The sequence below is a fragment of the Sceloporus undulatus genome, chromosome 2, assembly GCF_019175285.1.
Source record: "Sceloporus undulatus isolate JIND9_A2432 ecotype Alabama chromosome 2, SceUnd_v1.1, whole genome shotgun sequence".
Classification (NCBI taxonomy): domain Eukaryota; kingdom Metazoa; phylum Chordata; class Lepidosauria; order Squamata; family Phrynosomatidae; genus Sceloporus; species Sceloporus undulatus.
In genome coordinates this window covers 42,626,486-42,649,947 of record NC_056523.1, presented here as the reverse complement: position 1 = coordinate 42,649,947, position 23,462 = coordinate 42,626,486, and the positions used below count along the sequence as shown (strand labels likewise).

General features: G+C 39.3%; 1 protein-coding gene across 1 annotated transcript in view; it reads left to right on the top strand.

The window, feature by feature from the left end:
• The first annotated feature begins 1,052 nt into the window (after window positions 1-1,052).
• CRBN (cereblon) overlaps window positions 1,053-23,462 on the top strand; it is a 36,571-nt gene continuing 14,161 nt past the window's right edge. The window contains 4 exon segments of the mRNA XM_042447458.1: window positions 1,053-1,169; window positions 14,427-14,539; window positions 16,037-16,239; window positions 17,017-17,166. Coding sequence (XP_042303392.1) covers window positions 1,103-1,169; window positions 14,427-14,539; window positions 16,037-16,239; window positions 17,017-17,166 — 533 coding nt within the window. The 5' untranslated portion in view covers window positions 1,053-1,102.

Genomic DNA, 23,462 nt, shown 5'->3' with positions numbered 1-23,462 from the left:
ATCAAATTAACTGATTAAAATAACTTCTGATTTATAAAGATGGAGCTTTCTGAGATATAAAAAACTGAGAAACATAAAAGTCACAGGCAGCATTGTGTCAGAGCATTGTTTGCAAAGTGATTCTTTTATCCATGCACAAAACCCACTGAACTGCAGCAGGACACTGCTAAAATGACCATTCCTGAAATCCTTTCAACTGATTAATTTGGGCATGAACTTTTCTTTCTGAATGCGCAAGAAGAGCTCTGTTTTCAAAGCCCATGAAATCCAAAGTGGAGAGGCAGCTTATAGCAGTGTTTTGGGTCTTGTAAATCAGCAAAATCATTAGATATGAATTTCTCTGTGACAAGGCTTGTGATTATTTTCACAAAAAGCAGGATATAAATAAAAGGTTTATTTTATTTATTTTATTAAGGCAGTGAAAATCGTTTTCCCTTTTCATCCCATTCCAATCCAGAACTGTATGGAACCTTAAAGAAAGCATATCTGTAGTGCTTTATGCATTCAAGGGCCAGTAAAGACATTACGCCAACACCATCTGTTCTCAGGATTTTACTCTCTCATGTTGTGTGAGTAGTTTTTGTTGTGAGGGTGAATTGGACAACTGCCAAAATTCACTCTCCATGCTTCAAAAATGCTACAGGAAATAATGGAATATGAAAAAATTAGGTATACAGGATTTCTCCATGGAATGCAAAGAAATAGTTGTGAGGGCTGTAATAGTAAAAAGTAGTTGGGTTTGTTGTGTATGTTCTTGCTTCTTAGCCATGCTCAAAATGGAGGACATGGTGGGACTATAGTTGTGTGTTAAGCCTTCTCTGTCAAGGGAAAGCTCTGCTGCCACAACAGACTACAATTCCCAGGATTCCCTAGCACAGTTAAAGCAGTCTCAGAGTGGATTATACTGCTGCAGCAGGGCCAGAGTCACAGGAGGAGGAGGCCCCCTCAGTTTGGACTCAGCCATTTGTGAGAGGGCTGCTACTGCTGCGTGCGTCGCTTCCCCCTGGTGCCGCTAGGGGCCGCTGCCGGGCAATGTCAGCCAGCCAGCCAGCCCGCGTCCTCCGCCTCCTCCTCCTCCCAGGCTCCTCTCGGGTAAACAGCGATGGCCGCAGACGAAGGAGGCGGGGAGCAGGAGAACAACATGGGGAACCACTTGCAACTCATCCCTGGTAATGGCCGCTCCCCCGCCGCCCTTAGAGGGATACAAGGAAGGGAAGGGGGAGGCCGGTGGTGGAGGGAGGCCGTGGGGCGCGGAGGAGAAGCAGGGGGTGGCTATTTGGGGGCCAGGGGCGGGAAGGGCGAGGAAAAGGGGGTCCCTGGAGGGAATGAGAGTGGGTTTATATGGCCCTGGGGCTGGGAGAAAGGGGAGTGGGGTGGAGAGGGAAAGGGAAGGGGGCTTCCTCTTCTCTGGGTTTTTAATTGCATTGCTCTTTTAATATTGTTGAGCCCCTCTGAGTCCCAGGTCTTGGAAAGGACAATAACAACAGCAAACAAATATAACAATAACAACACAACAGCAACAACAATTGCTGCCTGGGGAGGGGAGGGGAATGGCAGGTCGAGGAAATGGAGTCAGGACTCCATTTGCTTGTGGGAAGCGAAAGCAATACGCAAGAAAGGATAGAAACAGAAAGGGGTTGGGGGTTTGTTTTTGTACATGCATGGAGAAGGGTAAGGAGGGTGGTGTAGTGTGGTTTGAGTGTTGGGCTGTGTCTCTGGAGAACAGGGTTCAAATCCCCCCTCCACACACACACACACACAGCCATGGAAACACATATAGGGAGGCCTTAGGCATGTCACTCTCTCTCTCAGCCTCAAGGGAAGGGGATGGCAATGGCAAACCCCCTTCTGAACAAATCTTGCCAAGGAAAAACCCAGGGTAGGGTTGTCATAAGTTGGAAACAACTAGAAGGGACACAACAACAACAACTTGAATGTAAACCTTTGGGCAAGTCACTCTCTCTCAGCCTCAGAGGACGGCCATGGCAAAGGCAAATGCCATCTGAAGCTACTTGATAAGTCACTCTCTCTTTCAGCCTCAGGGAAAGGCAATGGAAAACCTCCTCTGAACAATTCTTGGAAACTACTTAAAAGCACACAACAACAACGTGGATGGATGGATAGCTGTCAATCTACTGGGTGACTTTGGGCAGGTCACACACTCTCAGCCTCAGGATACCCATGGCAAATGTCCTTTGGGAAAAAGTGACAAGGAAACCCCATGATAGGTTTGCCTTAGGGTCGCCATAAGTCACGCCACAGCAAACAAAGTATGCAAAGGGATCTTGCAGCACTTTTGGTGCATGAGCTTTCCTAGAGGAGTTCCTCCTTCCTCAGGTCTCCACCCCCCCTGCACCCCCATACATCTGAGGAAATATTTAGGAAGCTCAGGATCCCAGCTTCTTTCCTTTCAGTTAGTTTCAAAGGTGCTACAAGATCCCTTGGCATAATAATAATAATAATATAACAACAAAACAAAGGGAAAGTGGAGTTCATGGTGTTCTTTTGTTCTGATAAAGGAAAGTACCATAGATCCTAATACTGGGTTCAGGGGCATAGTGTGGAGGTTTTGTGGTGCTGAGGTGGAAAATGAGGTGTGTCAGGAACAGGATGGACTCGATGGCAAGAGTAGGAGGGGTGCAGCCAAAAGTAAGGAGAGTGTGGGTTGTGTTATGTTGGGATTAATTATTTTGTGTGGATTGGTTCCTGTAAGACTGAAAACTGGAGAAAAAATACAGTTGCTCCTCCGTATCCACAGATTCAACCATCCACTGCCTGGAAATATTCCAAAAAGATATAAATTCTGAAGAGAAAACCTTGCTTTTTCTCCCTTATATAAGGGAAACCATTTTACTGTACCATTATATTTAATGGGACTTGAACATTCAGGCCCCTTCCCCACCACCACTCCCTTCTTCTGTGTCATGTCTTTTTAGATTGTAAGCCTAAGGGCAGGGAACCGTCCAATTAATAAGATTATATGTACAGCGCTGTGTAAATTTACAGCGCTTTATAAATAAAGGTTAATAATAATAATAATAACATTTGGGTATCCATGGGAGATCCTAGAATTAAATCCCAACAGATACCAAGAGCCCACTGTAAAAGAAATTGTATTTCTCTTTCTCTGCCCCACCCCAAAGACATAATGATCTGGGAGCTTCTTCATTAGATTTCTGCTTGTTTACAGTTATTTTAAAGGTATAGGATTCCTGCCAGGCAACAAATCCCTTCTGATCTTGGAAGCTAAGCTGCTTCAGTCCTGGTTAGTACTTCGATGGAAGACAGCAAGTCATCAGGTGCTGTATTTCAGAGGAAGGAACTGGCCAAACCACCTCTAAGTTTTCCTTGTCTAACAAAACCCCTGTGGAATTCATGGGGTCACCATAAGTCAACAGACACTTTGGAAGGTGCACACACACACATGTATATACAGGTAGCAATCTTTGGTTTTGGTAGGAGCACAGTACCTTGCAAGGTAAAGGCAGACTGGGTATGTGGAAAGTGGAATTTTCCAGCAGAAAGGGAGGCATAAGGATTTGAGAGTTGTTGTAGTGTTGCAATAGGGAAATCATGTCACTAAGGAAGAAGGGGAGTGGAACATAGGATCAAGAGAACAAGACAGGAATGCATTATTTGAGGGAGGGGCAAGAAAATGGATCACAAAATGCAAGAATTGCCTGTGATAAGAGCTGAAGTGTAGGGCTGAAGCTTAGGTCATTGGGAGATAAGGAACTGGAAGAAGGAAGAAATATATGAAGATTTGTAAGGTAGCTCAAATACCCTAAAGATACTAGATCTCAGCTGATTTCAACAGCTAAGCAGGGATAGCTCTGGTTAATACTTGGATGGGAGACTGGCAATGAATACCAGGTGGTGTAGGATTTATTTCAGAGAAAGGAACTGGCAAAGCCACCTCTGGTCATTCCTTGCCTAAGAAAACTATCAAATTTATGGGGCTGCCATAGATTCACTGGAAACATGAAAACAACACACTGTCATAAATCAACTTGTAAGTAGGTCATAAAGGTTACTACCTGCCAAAATAAATGGTGTCTCCTTTTTCCCAATAGTTTTTTTTTAAAAATGGCCTTTTGGCAATCTGTCCATGCTGGCCTCAAAGAATGGAGTTTTGCATCCTCCATGGCCAATATGTAAGTCCGAGGAAGTTCAAGGAGCAATCTTTTTCTCTTTGACTAGTTGGGTAACTCACCTGCCTAGGATTTCTCATCACCTAAGATGAGTTACTAAATACAAGGCTATCATAAGCCATCTTTCTTGAATTTACCTCTCAGTGGTTAAGGCGCTGACTGACAATCGCAAGGATGGCAGAGCGTCAGCTCGATACCCATGCGCTGCGTGATGGAGTGAGCTCCTGTCACTAGTCCCAGCTTCTGCCAACCTATCAATTCAATAATATGTAAGCATGCAAGTAGTTAAATAGGTACCGTTTCAGTAGGAAGGTAACAGAGTTCTGTGCAGTCATTCTGGCCATATGACCATGGAGTCGGCTTTGACAAAGGTGGCTCTCTCGGCTTGGTAATGGAGATGAGCACTGCTTCCTATAATTGAACATGACTAGACAATCTTGTCAAAGAGGAAACCTTTACCTTTTTAAAATCATCTTAATAGAAATAACGAGAAACTGAATAGTTTTATGTCAGCAAATCTGGAGGTAAGGTTTAGAAGATGTTAGGTTTTTAAAAATCAACCAAGAGAAGCAAAATTGAGTACCTTTACTCAAGAACTGGACAGAATGGAACCTCTGGGATTTTATAAAATTCTGCTTATTCATTGTAGAATCCTGCTGTTGAATAGCTGAATTCAGTATTTTCCAAGTCATATGAACCACAAAGTTAGCCCTTTAGGCAAGCCCTTAGGGTAAGCACAATATATTTGTTAATTTTAATAATAGCTCCATAATCTGTATCATCTTTGTAACAATGAGTTAGAATGGGAATCATACAGCCCTCTAGATGCCAGTGTAGTCAGCAGTGGAGAATGCTTAGAGTTGCAGTCTCAACATTTTGAAGGTTGCATTACATCCACCCCAGTTGTAGAGTCTGAAAATTGATCAAATACTGATTACCTTGAACATCAGATACATTTCTCTCCACTCCACCCCACTTTGCTGTATTTACCATATGCCTAAAGAGCACTGTACCTTTGCACTGGCCTCGTGTGTACGATGCTAACATAGAATCTAAAAACATTATGAGGTTTCTATCATTTTTCATTTTTTTCGGTCTCTGAAAAGTATCACATATAGATGACTATTCCAGGATAATGTTAGAGTTTTTGAGTTTTTACTTCTAGCATTTCTATTACTTGCATAATAATTTAGTTTACATGTTGTTGTTTTTTAAATGCTAGATCTTTTCCATGGATTAATATTTTCTCTTCTCAGCTAATAGCACTAGTTATTCCAACCAATCATTTCCATGTAATCCAAGAGAAAATGAGAGCTTGTTTGGATAGACTCATAGGTAATATCTAATCTATAGTGTGTGTAGAGCTTCCAGAGAGGGGAAGGATACTTATTACAACCACAGTTTCACAGACAGATGTGGCATGTGTTGTAATAGGACATGCTAAAAAATACCAGCATGTATAAGTATGCACTTACTATACTATCAAAAGTGTCTTCCTCAAAGCAAGAACCTATGATAGTTGGCTCACTAAGGCATGAATCACACTTCATCAGAAATTTTACTTTTACTTCCCCCCTCCCCCACTGAGATCCTACTGTCTCCCTAAATAGATTTCTAGTTGAACAAGACCCTTGAGGGAGCAGTAGCTATGGAAAGAACGTAATTCATGGCTACATTTTTTGACTCTGGAGTTACAGAAAGATAGAATAATGGACTTGGTGATGACATAAATGAGGCAGGCTTAGGAAACCTGGGCAGTGAGATGAATAAATTCTTCTCGTTTGCATGTTAATACATTCTGAACGTAACAGATAGTTCAGAATAATTGTCTAGTTATTAATAATTAGTTGAAAAATGCATAATATTCTAAGTGTTATAAAAATATCAAAAACCAAGAAAAAGAGGGGGATAGAAATACAGTGGACCCTTGTTATACGCTGGGGTTTGGTTCCAAGATCCCCCATGTATAACAAAATCAGTGTATGCTCAAGTCACATTAAATATAATGACATAACAAAATGGTGTCCCTTATAAAAATGGAAAATCAAGGTTTGATATTTGAAATTTATACTTTTTTGGAACATTTCCAAACCGTGGATGCTTGAATCCGTGTATAAAAAATCTGTGTATAAGAAGGCCGACTGTAATTATTCTTTTGGTAACCAGCAGGAATAGTTCCTATAGAGATTGTTCTGGAAGAAAGAAGGATGAATAGGGGGAATTAAGTGCCATAAATTTGTCTGTATTAATTTAGGGACTCTGTTCTTTGATGCTATGTTGAAGCAAGCCATGTGCACTTGGTATTGGTGATCTGAAGTCATATACTGCAAGGGAAGAGAAAATCATGATTGGCAGTGATGCTGTAGCAGTGTCACTGCTTTTAAGTTTTTAACTATCTGCTCATCCTTTCAGATTTTGTTCACTTGTATTTAAGGAATTTACACCTGTATCTTCAACAGGGTGGTTTTTCAGCTTAATATAGCAAATCAAACAACTTAGGTGCTTATCATTAACAATAAAGTACATTTCTATTTTGGTTCATGATAACAGTTTGTGCCTCCAGACTTATATGTTTCTGTATATAAACTTATTCTGAAATATCAAGCATAATTTGATAGACTACCGTATAATTAAAACAAGATCAAACCAATCTTGTTCACTGGATTTCAGTTAAAATTCAAAATCACTCCTTTCTGAGTTGGAACAGAACCATCTCTTATTAAATACTACATGCAGTTAGCAATAGTTGATGCTTTTCTCTTCAATGGCTTTATTTTCCAGCTAGTTTTCACTAAGAATAAACAGTCAGCCATCTATATCCATGGATTCAACCATCAATGGCTACACACACACACACACACACACACACACTTCCAAAAAGCAAACCTTGATTTTGTGTAAGGGACACCATTTTACTATGCCATTGTATATAATGAGACTTGAGCATCCACAGATTTTGTGCACCATGGGGGCTCCTGAGCTCACTGTGCTTAAGGAAGCAGGGTAAACTGCTAGATAGACTGGGATAGATGTAAGTGTTGTAGATTAAAAATTATCTAGTCCAGTGGTTCTCAAACACTGGGTCCCCCCTCCCAAGAGGTGTCAGAGTTGCTCAAGAGGGCCATGAAACTTGGAGGGCCTGATCGCTCCTCTGCTTCCCAGACTTTTTATGTGTATAATTTACACATGTTGAATTAGATACTGAATTTACTTAAATACAACTGTTCTTATTTTTTTTAATTTAATCTTTATTTTACAAATAGAATACATTAAAACCGCAATAAAGTTTGCTAAAAAGAAATATACATTTTGTTCTCTAGCAATGATAGATTGTGTTTCAACTTCCTTAATTCATCAGATTTGAAAAAGAAGAGTGCTTTAGATTTTTAGCTAACAAAGAAAACCGACTATATTGCTATGTATTAAACACCATATACAAAAAGGAGATAGAAAAAACTATTCTCTGAGAAACATATATTCAATAAGAAAATAATCTCCTCTTTGTTTTAACATCCCATCAAACGAGAATTATACTTAATCATTTAGTTAATTCATATTAAAATTTCGAACCCTCAACTCTTATTCTACATGAAAAGCTTTATCGAAGGTGTCGTTTGTTCTTTAACAGACCTGCATTAGTAGAAAAGAATTTGTTAATACAGTATATTGGAAAAGGAAAGGAAAAGAGATGTTGCAGCAGCAAATTAACTTTGCGAAACTTCCAAATATTAAACATCTAATAGATTTGTTTTTAAATTCATTTAAATTCCAAAATTTTCAGAACTTTTTCCCACTCATCTTTCCTTTCACTTGCACTTTGCTCTTTTATCTGACATGATATCTTATCTAGTTCTCTGTATTCATTAACTTTCTGCATCCAATCATCCCACTTGGGCTTCTCTTCAGATTTCCATAATTTTTCTATTAGAACTCTCACCACTGCAACTAAATATAATATTATCCTCCAATATTTTCTTCATCCTGTGAATTCAGAATTGAAGTCATATTAAGCAAGTACAATTTAGTATTCAATGCAAATTTTATCTTAAATATCTGTTGGATAGTCTCATGAACCTCTTTCCCAAATTTTTGAATTTCCACACAATGCCACCACACATGGTAGATTGTCCCTTTCTCTTTTTTACATCTCCAACAGTGTCCTTGTTCTAGTTTATAGATCTTTTTTAAGGCTCCATGGTGTATAGTTTCACCTATTCATGCTTTTCATATTATTTTCTTTGGGGTCTTGTGCTACAGTGAATTTATTCGTCTTACTCCATGTATTTTGCCATTCTTCCATTGAAATCATAAATCCCATATCTCTTGCCCACTTAATCATATATACTTTTACTTGCTCCATGTTTCTTTCTAGTATCAGATTATATAATTTTGATACTTTTCCCTTCTCTGATTGCCCGAGTATTTGATCTAGTTCATTCAAGTTGTTTGCAATGCCTATTGTGCTTTTGTCTTCTTTGTAACGTTGTCTGATCTGGAGATAATTAAACCAAGAAATATTGTAACCTTCTCTGGCTAACTCTTACCTTGATTTTATCTCCATATTACCTGTGCTATCTTTTTTAATTAAATTCATATATACTTGTTGAGTTAGCTACTGAATTTACTTAAATACAACTGTTCTTATTTGAACAATGTCATTGCCTTATAAAATGTTAAAATATGAATATGCATGAGTGTGTGAATGAAAATATGCACACAAATTAGAGAAAATATTTTTATTCATATGCTATCTTGAAGGGGATGTGACATCTGCATGTAGAGGTAAAAGGGAGGGGGGTTCCCATGGGTAAAAATGTTGAGTACCACTGCTCTAGTCCATGTTTCATTGAGAGAAGAAATAAGGAAAGCAAGGACATTAAATAGCCTTGTCAAATGATTTTCATTGGGATTAACAACTGCACAAGATGTGAAGAATAATTTCCATCTCCATGCTTTCAGGAAACGACAAGTGATGTCATGTCACTTCTGGTTTTCCTGTGGACTAGATTTGGTCCCAAGGGCTATTAGGAGTTTGTGGGTTGTGTTAGGAGTTATATCACTATGGTTTCAGGCAGTTTGGAGCCATTTCTAGTTAATTCTGGCCTAAAGGGTCTCATCCCCAAAATTTAAAAACATTTTTAGACATTGATGGTCTTTAGGGATTTTGTGTTTAAGGTACAAAAATTGGCCTTGGGGCTGCATCTAAGTTGTGGGAAGTACTTTCCTCATTTCTCATTTACATGGATATGGAAGAGGTAGGATGATAGTGTAGTAAACAAGACATGGAGACAAACAATTTTTTTTAAAAAATGTTTTTGTATAATATACTGGTTTCAGGTTAACTAGTCAGACCTATATTAGATAGATTTGTGTGCCATGAGGAGTCAGTTCAGTTACCGTTGCTCATCCTTAAGGAGAAGACAGATGGGTTTTGTGCAGGGTTGGCTGGTTTAAACCACGTTGGCTTAAACTAAAGGTCTTTTAAAAGAATATACTCTGGGTTTTTAAAACTGATAACTGAAATTGAAATTCTTTCGTGTGTGTGTGTGTAAATTAAAAAAAAAGCCTGGCTATTATTACTATTTCCCAACCCTCTTACAGGAACAACAGTGACTGAATTTTTTTAGTCTTTATTAAATCTATAGCAAGCAAACAACGAAAACATTACACATTTATCAACACACATAACACACAACAAATAAAATACAGTTTACAGTTTACAATATATAGAACAATAAACCATACATCATACAAACTGCACCACTACAGAAATTTAAAAGACTTCCAAAACCTGGTGTCCTGGAGATATCCTTCTATTTCAGTTTTAACTCCTTAATATACGTAAATTTTATAACATTCTGTAAAACTTATCACAGTATATTTATTCCAATACAGGATCAACAGTGTCTGAATTTAAAGATTTTAATTTTAAGAATTTATTGGCAATTCATTGTTAGACCAGTATTCAGTGTCAGTTGCTTCTTTTTAATCACTTTATTTTGTAGTACTGTACAAGAAATGTCATTTGCAAACAAGAAATGCCATTCACAAATGCAACTAAAACAACAAGCATTAAAAGAGGACTTTTAAAGAATAATTATTATTTAAGTTAGGGCCGAAACAGATGGCCCTTTAAAGCCACTGTCTGGACAGCTTGGGAGCATGGCATTTATACTCTGCATGCTCTGAAGCTGCCCGGAAGTCTTGAAGCCAGCTTCAGGTTTCAGCGGAGCTGCAAAAGCTGGCTTTTTCCCAGCCAAAAAAGGAGCTGATCTGTGGGTTGGGCAGATTGGGCCTACACTGGTCCCTTGGTATCCACTGGGGTTTGTTTCCAGCACCCCTGTGGATATCAAAATCTGTGGATGCTCAAGTCCTATTAAGCATAATGAAAGTAAAAGGGTGTCCCCTATATAAAATGAGAAAATTAAGGTTTGTTTTTTGGAATGTATACTGTATACATTTTTGAATACTTTCAGTCCATGGATAAAGAGGAAAATTGAACTTGAATAGTAGTTTCAGTGTTTTCAGACTTGGGCTCCACCATACATAATGGCATCCTAGTTTTCTTTCTGGGACGGTGTTCCCATCTTCCTTGTCTTTCTATGATAATAAGTTTTTTAAAGTCCCAAGAACTAAGGCAATGCATACAAACTGTAAGAAAGTGATGACAGTGATGTTGGTGTTCCCTAGCTGACCAGAGTGGTCCTGAATCCGGACTAAAGACTTGCAGACAAAGGGCTTTAGACTCTCTCATACATTGAATTCTCTATCCTTGGAGTTAATCTCTAGGAGATTCTTCAATATTGCTATTGGCACTAAAAACTGAACATTCCTATGTTTAGATAGTGAGTTTGACTCCTGTAGTACTGTGTCATAAGACTGCCATTGAATTAATCTCTTCATTCAGGTCATTTGAAAAGATAAAGATTGTAGGTAGAAGTGAAACATTGAATATTTGCTTTTAATTTGATATTTCAGATGTGTGTATAGGTTTGACATCTGCTTTTGTATAGAGCTCAGGGAGTGTCATGTCTTCATCGGACTATCTTGTGGATGTGTGAGGAGACAGAAGTAGATGGTCTTCTCAATTTTTTTCCCATTGTGCCACTGCAGTAAAATGAGTCATCGCTGTTCACGGGCTTTAGGCTCCCTCAGCCAAAATGCAGCACAGTTCGGTTGCTGCTGCTTTTCTTGTAAAAATAAATGAAAGTGAGGAAACGAAACAGAAATACCATAAGTTAGGTTTAAGAATGATAGCCTAGCATTAAAAATAAGTGGCAACATATTTTAAAATGCTTCATCTACTAATAGATCAAACAGAGAGAGGGGGAAATAAAGTTTAAAACATAAATAAAGAAAGCACTGTATATGAAAATATAACTGACACAGCTGGATGAAGTATCTGTGAAACAGATGAAAGGTGGTGATAATGATGAACAGTATATTTTCATAGGCAGGTGTTTGTTTTACTTGCATGGCTATAGTAATGATTCTAGCAGAATAGGGAAGGAAATACCATTTTAGATTTTAGTTTTTTAAAATATAATCTTTGTACTGATTTGGTTGCAAGGATAATCCATTCTTGTAAAGAAAGGGGTCCTTCTCTTCTTAGACATGGCAGGGGAATGACAAGGAGGCAAATCTTCAGTGATGTCCATTTCAGTCTCCTGCACTGTCCTACATACATACATCCAGAGCAGTTTTACAGGAGGCAGAAAGAAAAGGAGGCATCAGGAAGACTGCCTCTTCACCTGTTTCCTCAGCAAGACTGGAACTCCTTAAAGTGCCAATCAGGATCCAATCCATTGTATCTATTGTGCCATAATAGAGCGATATTGTTCCTATGTATAGTTTCAAGAATGGCAAGGCAAGGTGGAATCATATTTTTCCATTTTGATTCAGAAAATCTCTGCGTATATAATAATTCTTATCATTATTCTTTATTAAAATATTTATATCCCTGCCCTATTCTTGTATCAAGAGAACTCAGAGTGGTAGGGCAAAAGTTTGGGGGGGGGGGTCTGGAAAGAACAACAGCCAAAATTGCGATGTGGGGCATCATCTGTTCTGGAGAGTGGCAGTGGCTTCAAGTGTTGTGGACAGGCCTACACTTCCTAGTGTAGCTCTGTCCATTTTTTTTTTAAAGGGACACCCATGTTTCATGATGACCTCTAATGCATCACACTTTGGAAATCCTGCAGCTGTGATTGTACTTTAGTGAAATATTTGTAAAACAATTTGCCTGTTCGCATGATAGTGGAACAGATGTGTTCTTTCAAAAATAATTACACTAAGGATTTGTTTATATAATTGACTACCTCAAGGGATCAGGATGCAGGAAACAATATGAATCACAATTAAATAAATCTTGTAGTACTTCTGCTAAGGCCATTCTCTTGGTTTCATCATCACAGGCACTATGGGCTTTCCCTCTTGTGGTGCTAGTACATTGAAGTCAATAGGTATTGTATTTGGTTCCATAACTGCTTTTCCACTGGTTATTTTTCAGTATGGCTGCTTGAGTGCTGCTCATTATCATTTTGCAAAAGATACAGGTTTGGACCCATAGTAGTCACACTTGCAGTAGAATCACTGAAATGGGGCGGGGGGGGGGGGGGGATAAGTTTGACTATCAAGTCCCATTGGTTTTAGTGGGTTTATACTAAGCATGGTTCAGTCAAGATTAATAATAATAATAATAATAATAATAATAATAGGTTTTATTTATATACCGCTCAATCACTGGGAATCCGAGCGGTTTACAATAGAGGGGATAACAGATAGTTCCCTGCCTTCCATAATTTATATTATGAATGTAAACAGTTAATAATGATGAAGCACAGTGTGTATTCTGTAAGAAAACTGTGAACACTATATGAAAAGCAACACTTTCAGAACGTGAAAGGAGATTCAAAGAAATAATAGTTGCCACTGTAATAGGTCAGTTAAGGATAAGGGCACAAAGGTTTATATAAATGAACAAACAAAGCATGCTTACAAATACAGGCATAAGTAAACTTTTCTATTTTCCTGTTGTTTAATATCAGATGCAAAATGATAATCCCCCCCCCCCCCCCCTTCTCTTAAAATAATATTTTTAAAATGCAAAAATGTTTCAGTAACCAGGAATCCATTTTTATGTAGAAGGAATGTGAGATGTTCATTTGCTGCTTCTTGTTGCATACAGGTCATTTCTGAGTTATGGCAATCCTAAGGCAACCCTCTCATGGGATTTTCTTGGCAAGATTTGTTCAGAGGTGGTCTGCCATTGCCTTCCCATAAGGCTGAGAAAGCATGACTTGTTTGCTGTACAGGCTCTAAATTATTTGGTTCTAAGTTTATGTTTTTTTCTCAGCATCTGATTCATTGATTTCATGAAAGAATTGACCGGCACACTCACTGGGTGCTAATTTTCTACTCACATTCTCTCCTTTCAAAATAGTTTTATGGGCCCAAAGCTCACTGCAGAAATTACCTACTTTGAGACCATTTTAAGTGGCCTGGCTCAATGCTAGGGAATCTTGGGAATTGTAGTTCTGTGAGTCATTTAGCCATCTGTCAGAGAACTCTGGTACCACAATAAATTACAGTTCCTATGATTCCCTATAACTGAGCCAGGGCAGTTAAAGCGGTTTCAAAATGGATTATTTCTGCAGTATGTTTTAGACCATAGATAGAAGACCTGGAAGTTTGTTTTTCTTAGAATCATTACATGTAATGCAGCAGTGCACACCCTTTAACCAAATGTGTTTTGTACACCTGAATAGTCTTTCTTTACCTGCCTTTCAGCATGTCACATCTTTTGTGCTTTTTAACAGCTGCAGCAAAAGCAGCTATTCAACACGTATAGTTTTTCCAAGGAAAGGAATTCAACAAAGGGCTGGAACAGACAACCCTTAAAAGACACCTTCAGGGCATGCTCAGAACATGGCATTTACATGCCGCATGCTCTGATGACACCTTGAAACCTGGAAGCTGGGCAGCCATTTGGGCGGCTTCAAGATACTCCAGCAGCGTGACATTTAGGATCCTTACCACTCCTTTTTGATCTGGGTTCAAGTTGAATTTGGGCTGCGGCATGTGGTTGCCATGGCCTCAATCCACCTTCAGAAGGGGCAGCTTCAAGCTGCCCCTTCCTCCCTGTCTGCCCCCCCCCCCCCCCAAAAAAAAGCTTGAACCATATAAAATTGCCCAGCTTTCTTCAGGCTAAAACATTAGATTTCAACCAGCTTAATTTGTAAAAAGGTGTTCTTTTTCTTCTTTTTCACTTGTTAGCAGAGAGTGAGGAAGAGGATGACATTGAAATGGAAGTCGAAGATCAAGACAGCAAGGAGACTGAAAAGCCAAACACCATTAATTTTGATACAAGCCTGCCAACTTCACACATGGTATTTATATTGTACTTTTGTTCTTTCATAGATAATAGCTGTTTCTTTTTGTAGGAACTTTGTTTTATGTTTTAAATTTAGATTATCTGAGACAAATAAAGGCTCAGTTTGGATGCTACAGCAAACCAGGAATTTGCAGTAACCTGGTTTGTCCATTACAAGCAGCATGCAATTCCTGTCATAACCTTTACTTCCATACCCTCGTCATTACCTTTTATTTACTTTCGTCTTACCCATAGCTTTGCAATAGATATCTAGAACTCCTACTTCTCGAACCCCAAATCATGTAGATAGCATGTGAAATCAGCTGGCAGTCTTTACATAAATAGGGACTGAAGGCCTGGAAATATAATTGTCTCAGCACACTGCATATTAAAGTAAAACAAACAACATAATCTGCATACTAACTAGCAACACATTCTTCACTAAAATTTCTTTATATACAGGGTGAGCATCCCTTATCCCAAAATTGAAAGTACTCCAGAATCCAAAACTTCTTGAATAACAACACAAGTAGCATAGTGCATACCTGCATTGTATTTGTGAGGCTGGAGCAAGATGCGAGGATATTTGAAATTGTGAGAATTCACACTTCCTGCCATTTCACAGTTCCTCCATCTTTCTACAGCCAGATTATGTATATGCAAATACAGGGATTCCAAAATATGAAAAAATCTGAAATATGGGACACTTCTATTCTCAGGCATTTCAGTAAAGGGTACTCAACTTGTATTAGAATAATAACAGATAGTTAGAATTAAATCTATGTGGTTGTATCAAAAAGACAACTGAAACATTGCAATTTGATGTATAGTGTTTTACCTTTCTAAAATGAGAGAGGTCTTTTTTTCAGCTCATGCTATAGACATTAAACTGAAGAGTAATATTGGCCCAGTACAGACCGTGGAAAAGGGTCAGTCTGCAGCCGCCCCTTTCCGCAGAGGATTGGGGCCAGGGCAGCCATACCGGCAGCCCAGAGGCCCCAATCTGGCACTTTTCCAGGGCACGGAGAAGTAGCAAAATGCCACTTCCCCATGGCCTGGAAAAACAAACAAACAAACAGCTTCACTTATATACCACTTCATACCGAACTAGCAGTGTCTAAGCGGTTTACAGTGTCCTTGGGGCTTCATGCCCCTGGACATCCTGGGAGCCAGAACCATGGCTCCCAGGGTGATAATGGCGGTGCTCATGTACATAGGTTGCCGCCATTATTGCACCGCCGGCACATGGTGTGCGCTCCCTAACCCTAATACCGGCGCTGGTACGCCGCTTATTGGTGGTCTGTGCCGCACCATTGTTACTCTGAAGCTTTTTGATAACTGTATATGATGTATACTCTTCCATTAGCACTCTTGCAAACCTGGTGCCTGTTTGTGCCTAATAGTGCCTGTTCGGATCTAACCTATTTTATTACCTTAATTTTTGTGTTTATAAATCATGAACAAGTCTAATGATGTTTTTCCGCTGAATTGTCACCTTTTTAATTTTGGAAAGTATTTAGGATCAGATATGGAAGAATTTCATGGAAGAACCGTCCATGATGATGATAGTTGTCAAACAATTCCAGTTTTGCCCCACGTGATGGTAATGTTGATTCCTGGGCAAACACTGCCTCTTCAGCTCTTTCATCCCCAGGAAGTTAGCATGGTGCGGAACTTAATACAAAAAGACAGAACGTTTGCTGTTCTGGCGTACAGGTAAATACTTAAGTGGATTTGTAGTTCTATGGAATTCTTTTGTATCATAGTTTTTTGTGGTTTTTTGGGGCTATGTGGCCACGTTCCTGACTTTTCACCTGTATCTGTGGCTGACATCTTCAGAGGTGCATCTTCAGCAATTTCTCTGAAGATGCCAGCCCCAGATGCAGGGGAAATGTCAGAAATAAATTCTTCCAGAACACGGCCACATAGCCCTATGGATGCTGGCCATGAAAGTCTTTAGTAACAGTTAATACAATGCCAGAGAGGGTAGCATTGAACTGATTCAGTACACAGAACTGATTGGCTGCAACTCCTTGAGGGCTGTAGCTCACATTCGGTGCTCCATCTGAGCAGGAGTTGTCCCATTTGCTTAAATATTAAACAGTGATATAAACATTTAGTGAGGCTGGGTGGATAAAACATTGCCAAACATTGAGATAAATGGGGAAGCTTCTGTTTTGCAGATCACTTAAGCAGCTGAACTCTTTGCCACTTTTTTCCTTGTAATAATTTTTTTGCCGATTGTATTCAACACAGTTTATCATTACATTTCAAATAAATATAAAATCATAGTAAATAAGATAATAGTCTACAGTCTCTGCTTAAACAGTACATTTTGACATTCTGCTTGTGGGTTTCTTTCTGTGTGGCATAGAGAAAATAAACATTAAGATTATGGAGAGTTGACAGATTATTAATGTCAGTATATAATTCTAAAATGAGCTGTAAGATAGATGACACAGAGTTTTCTAAAGTGTTCTGCTTTTTGTGCAGCAATATACTTGAAAGGGAAGCACATTTTGGAACAACAGCTGAAATTTATGCCTACAGAGAAGAACAGGAGTATGGAATTGAAACAGTCAAAGTAAAAGCAGTGGGAAGACAGAGGTTTAAAGTGCTTGAAATACGAACTCAAGCAGATGGGTAAGTACACAAGAAATATATGGTGTTGTTGAACATAACAACCTGTTAACCACCAACAGATTTTTATTCTTTTCTCAGCATGAAAACCTCAAATATAATCTGTTTTAACTGCATTTTCCAAGATGGTGTTGCAGAAATACGAGGTCTTAAGGTCACTGAATGTGTCCTGTGTAATTACTTTGCTGCTGCAGCTGACACAAAGACACTCTGCACTGCATTCAAAGAAGTAGGTTGATATCCATGAAAGCTCATGTGAAAATAAAAACCAGTTACTCTTAAAGGTGCTGCCACATTTCTTTTTTCCCCTTCTTCCCTCTTTTTTAAATGAAATAATAAAGGCATTTAATAGTTTTTTGTGGGTTTTTCGGGCTATGTGGCCATGTTCTAGCAGAGTTTCTTTCTGACGTTTCGCCAGCATCTGTGGCTGGCATCTTCAGAGAATGCTTGCCTGGGAAAAAAAGTGTGTGTGAGCCTGGGAATGCAGGAGTGATTTGCATGTGTATTGTTCTGTGTTGATGGCTGACCTCAGGCTAGGAGGTAAATGCAAAAGAGGATTAATGTCTGCTAATTGGTGGTCATTATCTGCTGGGAAAGCCCCTGACTGAGTGGTTTCCCATTTGCATTTGCTGAGTCCTTATTTTGCTATTCTTCAGGACTGGTAGCCAAATTTTGTTCATTTTAAGGGTTTCTTCTTTCCAGTTGAATCCAAATGTTTGTGGATTTCAATGGCTTCCCTGTGCATCCTGATATGTTAGTGGTTGGTATGGTCCACAACTTCAGAGTTTCAAACAGTATTTTATGCCCAGGATGGTTTGTGGCATGTTCTGCTACTGCTGATTTTTCTGGCTGGCCCAGTCTGCAGTGTCTCTCATGTTCCTTGATTCTTGTTTGCACACTGTGTTTGGTGGTCCCTATGTCGACTTGTCCGCAGCTGCATGGTATGTGGTAAACCCCTGCAGCTGTGAGAGGGTCTCTCTGGTCCTTGGCTGAGCGAAGCATTTGCTGGATTTTCTTCGTCGGTTTGTAAACCACTTGAAGGTTGTGCTTCATCACTACTTTGCCTATTCTGTCTGTGACTCCTTTGATGTATGGTAAAATACCTTCCCTTTGAGTGGCTGCTTGTCTTCACTTCTCTAGGTATTCCTGGGCCTGGCAGCCCTTCTGAAGTCTGAGCTGGAATAACCATTGGCCTGTAGAGTTTCAGAAAGAAACTCTGCTAAAACATGGCCACATAGCCCGAAAAACCCACAAAAAACTATGGATGCCGGCCATGAAAGCCTTCAACTTTACAAAGGCATTTAATAATAATTGAATGCTGTTTTTTCATATGGTGTTTCTCCGCAACTGATTAATACAGATATCCGCTTGGCTTGTGACAAATGGGAGTGAAAAAAAAATGGGCAGGATCTGTATGGTAGGTTTCTTAGTTATTTGCAGTAGATTTCTCCCAGTTGTTTAATTTCAGGCTTTCAGGAGATATTACTAGAGCCACAAGGTCTGCCAAAGAAAGACAAGTGCAACATGGTGGCTGAGGGCACATGTATCCTTAGAATTAAGAACAGCATGCCTGTGAGCATGTACTCAGCCTAGGAATTTGTTTTCAGTATTTGAATTGAGCTCACTGGTGCTTTCTGCACCGCCATTTGGGACGTCCTCCGGACGTCCCATTTTAAAAAAGGGGCGTCTCTTATAGACGCCCCTGGGCCTAGTACGGACTCCGTCCGTACAAGATGGCGCCGGCCCTTCTACATGGCCGGCGCCATCTTTGCGTATTGGACGCTGAGCGTCCGTACTCGTCGCGCCGCTTGTGACGTAGCGAGCGCGCCCCTGGCGCCTCGCTACGTCGCAAAACGGGATGGAAAAAGAAGCTCCATTTTGGAGCTTCTTTTTCGGTCCGCGCGGGAGTCGGGCCGTGTGAAGGCAAAGCGGCGGTCTGTACCTCGCCACAGTTCCTTCAAGCAACCCAGTTGTATTTTCCCCTCAAGCTACTTCAATTTCAGTAGCCCATTTATTTTAATAAGCCTTTTTAGTTGTTGCTATTGTTAAAGAAATGGAAACCAGAAGCTCTTGGCAATCTACTGCAGATTGGTAAAATCTGTAGATGTACCTTCCCACCACCTACAGTTTAACAACAGCAGCAACAAGATACTGCTGGTATAGAAGAAAACTAGTGCATGGGGGCAATAGTAGTGGATCTCCATATGACTTAAACTGTGAGCTGAATTCAAAACTGAAAACACATTGTTGTGTAGAGGGGCCTTTCTTCCTTACTTGTAAGAATACTCCCCCTCCAATATTGTATTAGCTTTGGCCTCTGGCAGACCTTGAATTTCCAGGTTAACACACACACACACACACACACACACACACACATCAGATCAAGCAGCCTGCCTATTAGAGACTAGAGTCCAAAACACACTGCAGAAATAATATAGTTTGAGATTGCTTCAACTTCCCTGGCTCAGTACTAGGGAATTCTGGGAACTAGTTTTGAGAGACATTTAGCCTTTTCTGTCAGGAAGCTGTAGTGCCACAATAAATTATAGTACCCAGGATTCCCTAGCACTGAGACTGAGCAGTTAAAGCGGTCTCAAACTGGATGATTTCTGCAGTGTGTTTTGGATCTAGATCACATTAAAGGCTGAATCACTTTATAGTTTACAGTGTCTTCACCTGCACTGATCTTATGGTTTCAATGCTAGAACCCTATTTTAATTATTTTAACAATTAATTTAATTAATTTAACATATAAACCTGTAATGTTCCAGTTAAGCTTTGGTGCCCATGTACCTGCCTGACTAGAAGCTTAGGGAAAATGTCCAGCAGACATTTCTAAGACTATCAAGAAATGGTCAGTAGCCACATAGCTGGGGTGTGGGAATAATGATGAGGGACATTACTTAACCTGTACTCAAATATGTTGGCAGTGCCATCCTGAAAGATCAGAACATATAACAGTAGTTTGAAAGAATTATGTATCATTTAAAAGATGGCAGTAAGCTATACTTTAGATGGTGTAAATTCAGGGGCCAAAACTTGCACAGTAGTGATGGATGAGCAATACCTTGATGTAGATACTGCAGCTATCTTGCTTCCTGAATGCTAGCTACCGCTGTTACTATCTTACTTTATTAAAATCTGTTTTGCATGGCAGACACGGATGGTCAGGTCCCAGACCATGAGCTTGGTAATGAGAAGTGTGAATCCTGTTTATGTATACCTAATCTTTACAGTTTTACCATGCTGAAAACAGACCAGCAGAGAGGACCCAACCCTTGTCCCTACCGGAGCAGGGACTATATAATGTGTGGCCCCTTCTCTCTCATGTGAAAAGGATCTTGGGTTGTGTGAATTAGTCCAGGATGTGTTGATAACTAAAATTAATTCAGATCTCTAAACTTATCCATTATATCTGAATAACCAAGAAATATAATTATTTTCTTTTACAGCAGTTTTAAGAACTGCATTGCTACTTCAGCCTGAGTGATGTGTTTTGCATGAGGAATTTCATTTGGGCAAATATTTAAACAGATTTATTCTACATCTGTTTCCAGGCACTGGAGAACTAGAAAAATGAACAATAATAAAGTATTTATATTGAAAATAATATATGAGTCATGGACTTGGAAAATATGGTGCATAGTAACAGTATCTTTAGCTACTTAGAAATAAGATATAAGAAATAAGACTATCCTCAAATATAATATATCAAATTTGGGGTTGGGGGAGTTCATGCAGTTCTGAGATTAATGACTACCTCTGACACTTAACTCTAATTAACTCATACAGTAGAGACAGACGGTGTTAGAGAAAGTGCAAGTTGTTTTGTTATTCACTATAAGAAAGGTGTTCTCCCTTGGTTGTTTTTGGCCTGCTGAAAGACTTTTTCTTTAATGCTCTTTTAAATTTGTACTCAGCTGTCAAATCTCTTCCAAGAGGTCATTCATTCCACAGTCTAGGGGCAGCTAAAGAAAAAGTCTGTGGCTGACTGTTGTCAGCCTAGCTGACAGGAGTAAAGGTCTGCCAGAGGAACTGAGTGTATGGGGTGGATTATATGGGAGGAGGTGATCCTGTAGGTAACCTGGGATTTAAAGGCAAGAATCAACACATTGTACCTTGCCTGGAAACTAACTGACAGCCAGTGGTGTGATTTTAATATTGATGTAGTGTGATGATCAGTCCTGAATGTACCCATAATCAATCTGGCTGCCATGTTTTGAACTAACCAAGGTTTCTGAGCTTGGTAGAGAGGCAGCCCAATGTACAGCACATTGCAAATGTCCAGCCTTGAGGTTACCAGCACATGCACTATCATCTTTAGATCCTTCTGCTCTAGGTAAGGGCACAGCTGGCATATAAACCAAAGCTGATAGTAATCACTCCTGGCCATCACATCTATCTGTCATTTAGAGCAACGGATCCAGAAGTACCCCAAACTGTGAACATAGCCTTCCATGGGGAGTGTTACTCCATCCAGGATTGGTTGACACACCTCCAAACCCTTGACAATAAGCACCTCTGTTTTGTCTGGATTCAGCTTCAGTTTGTTTTCCTTCATCCAGCCCATTACCTCCTCCAGGCATTCATTTATAGGAGACACCCTATCCTTAGCCGAGGCTGTTTTTGAAGAAAATTTATGGAGAAATATATTTGGGTGTATCAGTGTACTCATAGCAACCTTCCCCATGCCTCTGGATGATCTCTCACAGCAGTTTCATGTAGCTGTTCAATAGCCTTGGAATAAAAATGTAACTAAGGATATTCTTAAGGTGTTTTACAGTCCAAAATATAAAATTAAGAAATAAAATCAGCTGTTACATTGAAAAGTTAAAATTTTAGTCACATTTATTGAACTTCAGGACAAAGAAATTGAACATTCACTTATAAATTTGGATACATGCCATATTTTTTTCAAAATGATTGGCTTGACTTTAGTTTAGGAACATTTTCTTAGGCTTGATCTAACTGCATTATAGCTAAGAACTGTGAAGTTTTCTGCATTTCTGACCTTTTAGTGCTTGTATTTATTTTTAAGAACATCTCGATATATGCATATTTAGTCATATATGTGGCTATACTTGGAGGTGAAATATATTCCTGTGCATAAGTATGTTTGAGTAGGACTTCTGTTAGATGTGAAGTGGCTCTGAATGTTTAAGATGTTTAAGCCCCCAGGAAGCATTAAACTGATAAGAATGAAACAGTCTGTCTCAGAGGATGAGTGCCCTAAAGTCAGCATATGCATTTGATCCTTTTGCACTGATCCCAGGAACAGAGATGACTCTTGCTGGGATAACTGCTGTGTTATTTTCAGGGGGTGCTGGACACTGAGAAAGGTTTTCTAGAAGTTATTGTGCACTTCTTTTATAAAATGTCATTATTTTAGTGTCTAGTTATACACCAGGCAAATTTATTTTATAAAACACTGCTTTTCAAAGACAGGAATAGGGGACCTTGGGTCCAAAACACACTACAAAAATAAACCCGTTTGAGACCGCTTTAACTGCTCTGGGTCAGTGCTAGGGAATTCTGGGATCTGTAGTTTTGTCAGATATTTAGCCTTTTCTATCAGAAAGCTCTGGTGCCACAATGAACTACTGTTCCCAGGATTCTCTAGCATGAAACAGGGAAGTTAAAGCAGTCTCAAGGTGAATTATTCCTACAGTGTGTTTTGGATCTTGGAATGTCCAGATGTTTGGTTTCTTTACTTCCCCGAAGCGCTCATCAACATGGTGAATTATACTGGAGGACTAAAGAGATTCTTAGAGAGAACATATTAATCAAAACCGCAAATAATCTAATCTGCAAAAGTCAAATAATCAAATGTGGAGGGTCAACTGTACCTGGATCTCCTAGGTGTAGGGAAAAAATGTATGTAAATAGATCCCAATTTGGCAGTGCAGTTTGGAAAGATACACACTATATATTCTTGAGTGTAGAGTTGGGTATCCTGCAGGCCTCCTAATGTTGTCAGATCACTATGCTTGCTAATAGTTGGGGATGATGAGGCTTAATCTGAAAGAGACTTTGGTGCGGAGTGATGTGTGCTCTATCCTTTTGCAGAAAGTTATGTCTTCAATATAAGTGTTTGAACACAAGATGGCAGCACACATTAATAACAGGACATCTGCATGTGCATGAAGTACTTTGAAACAATAAAAAGATCATTTTGTCCTTTAGATGTTAACGACATTTCTAAATCTAACTTTGGTTTGGTCTTCTTTGAAATATAAAGTCTTCATTTTATTTATTGAATTGAAAACGTTTATAATATAGGTTGCTTCTCATTTATCTGA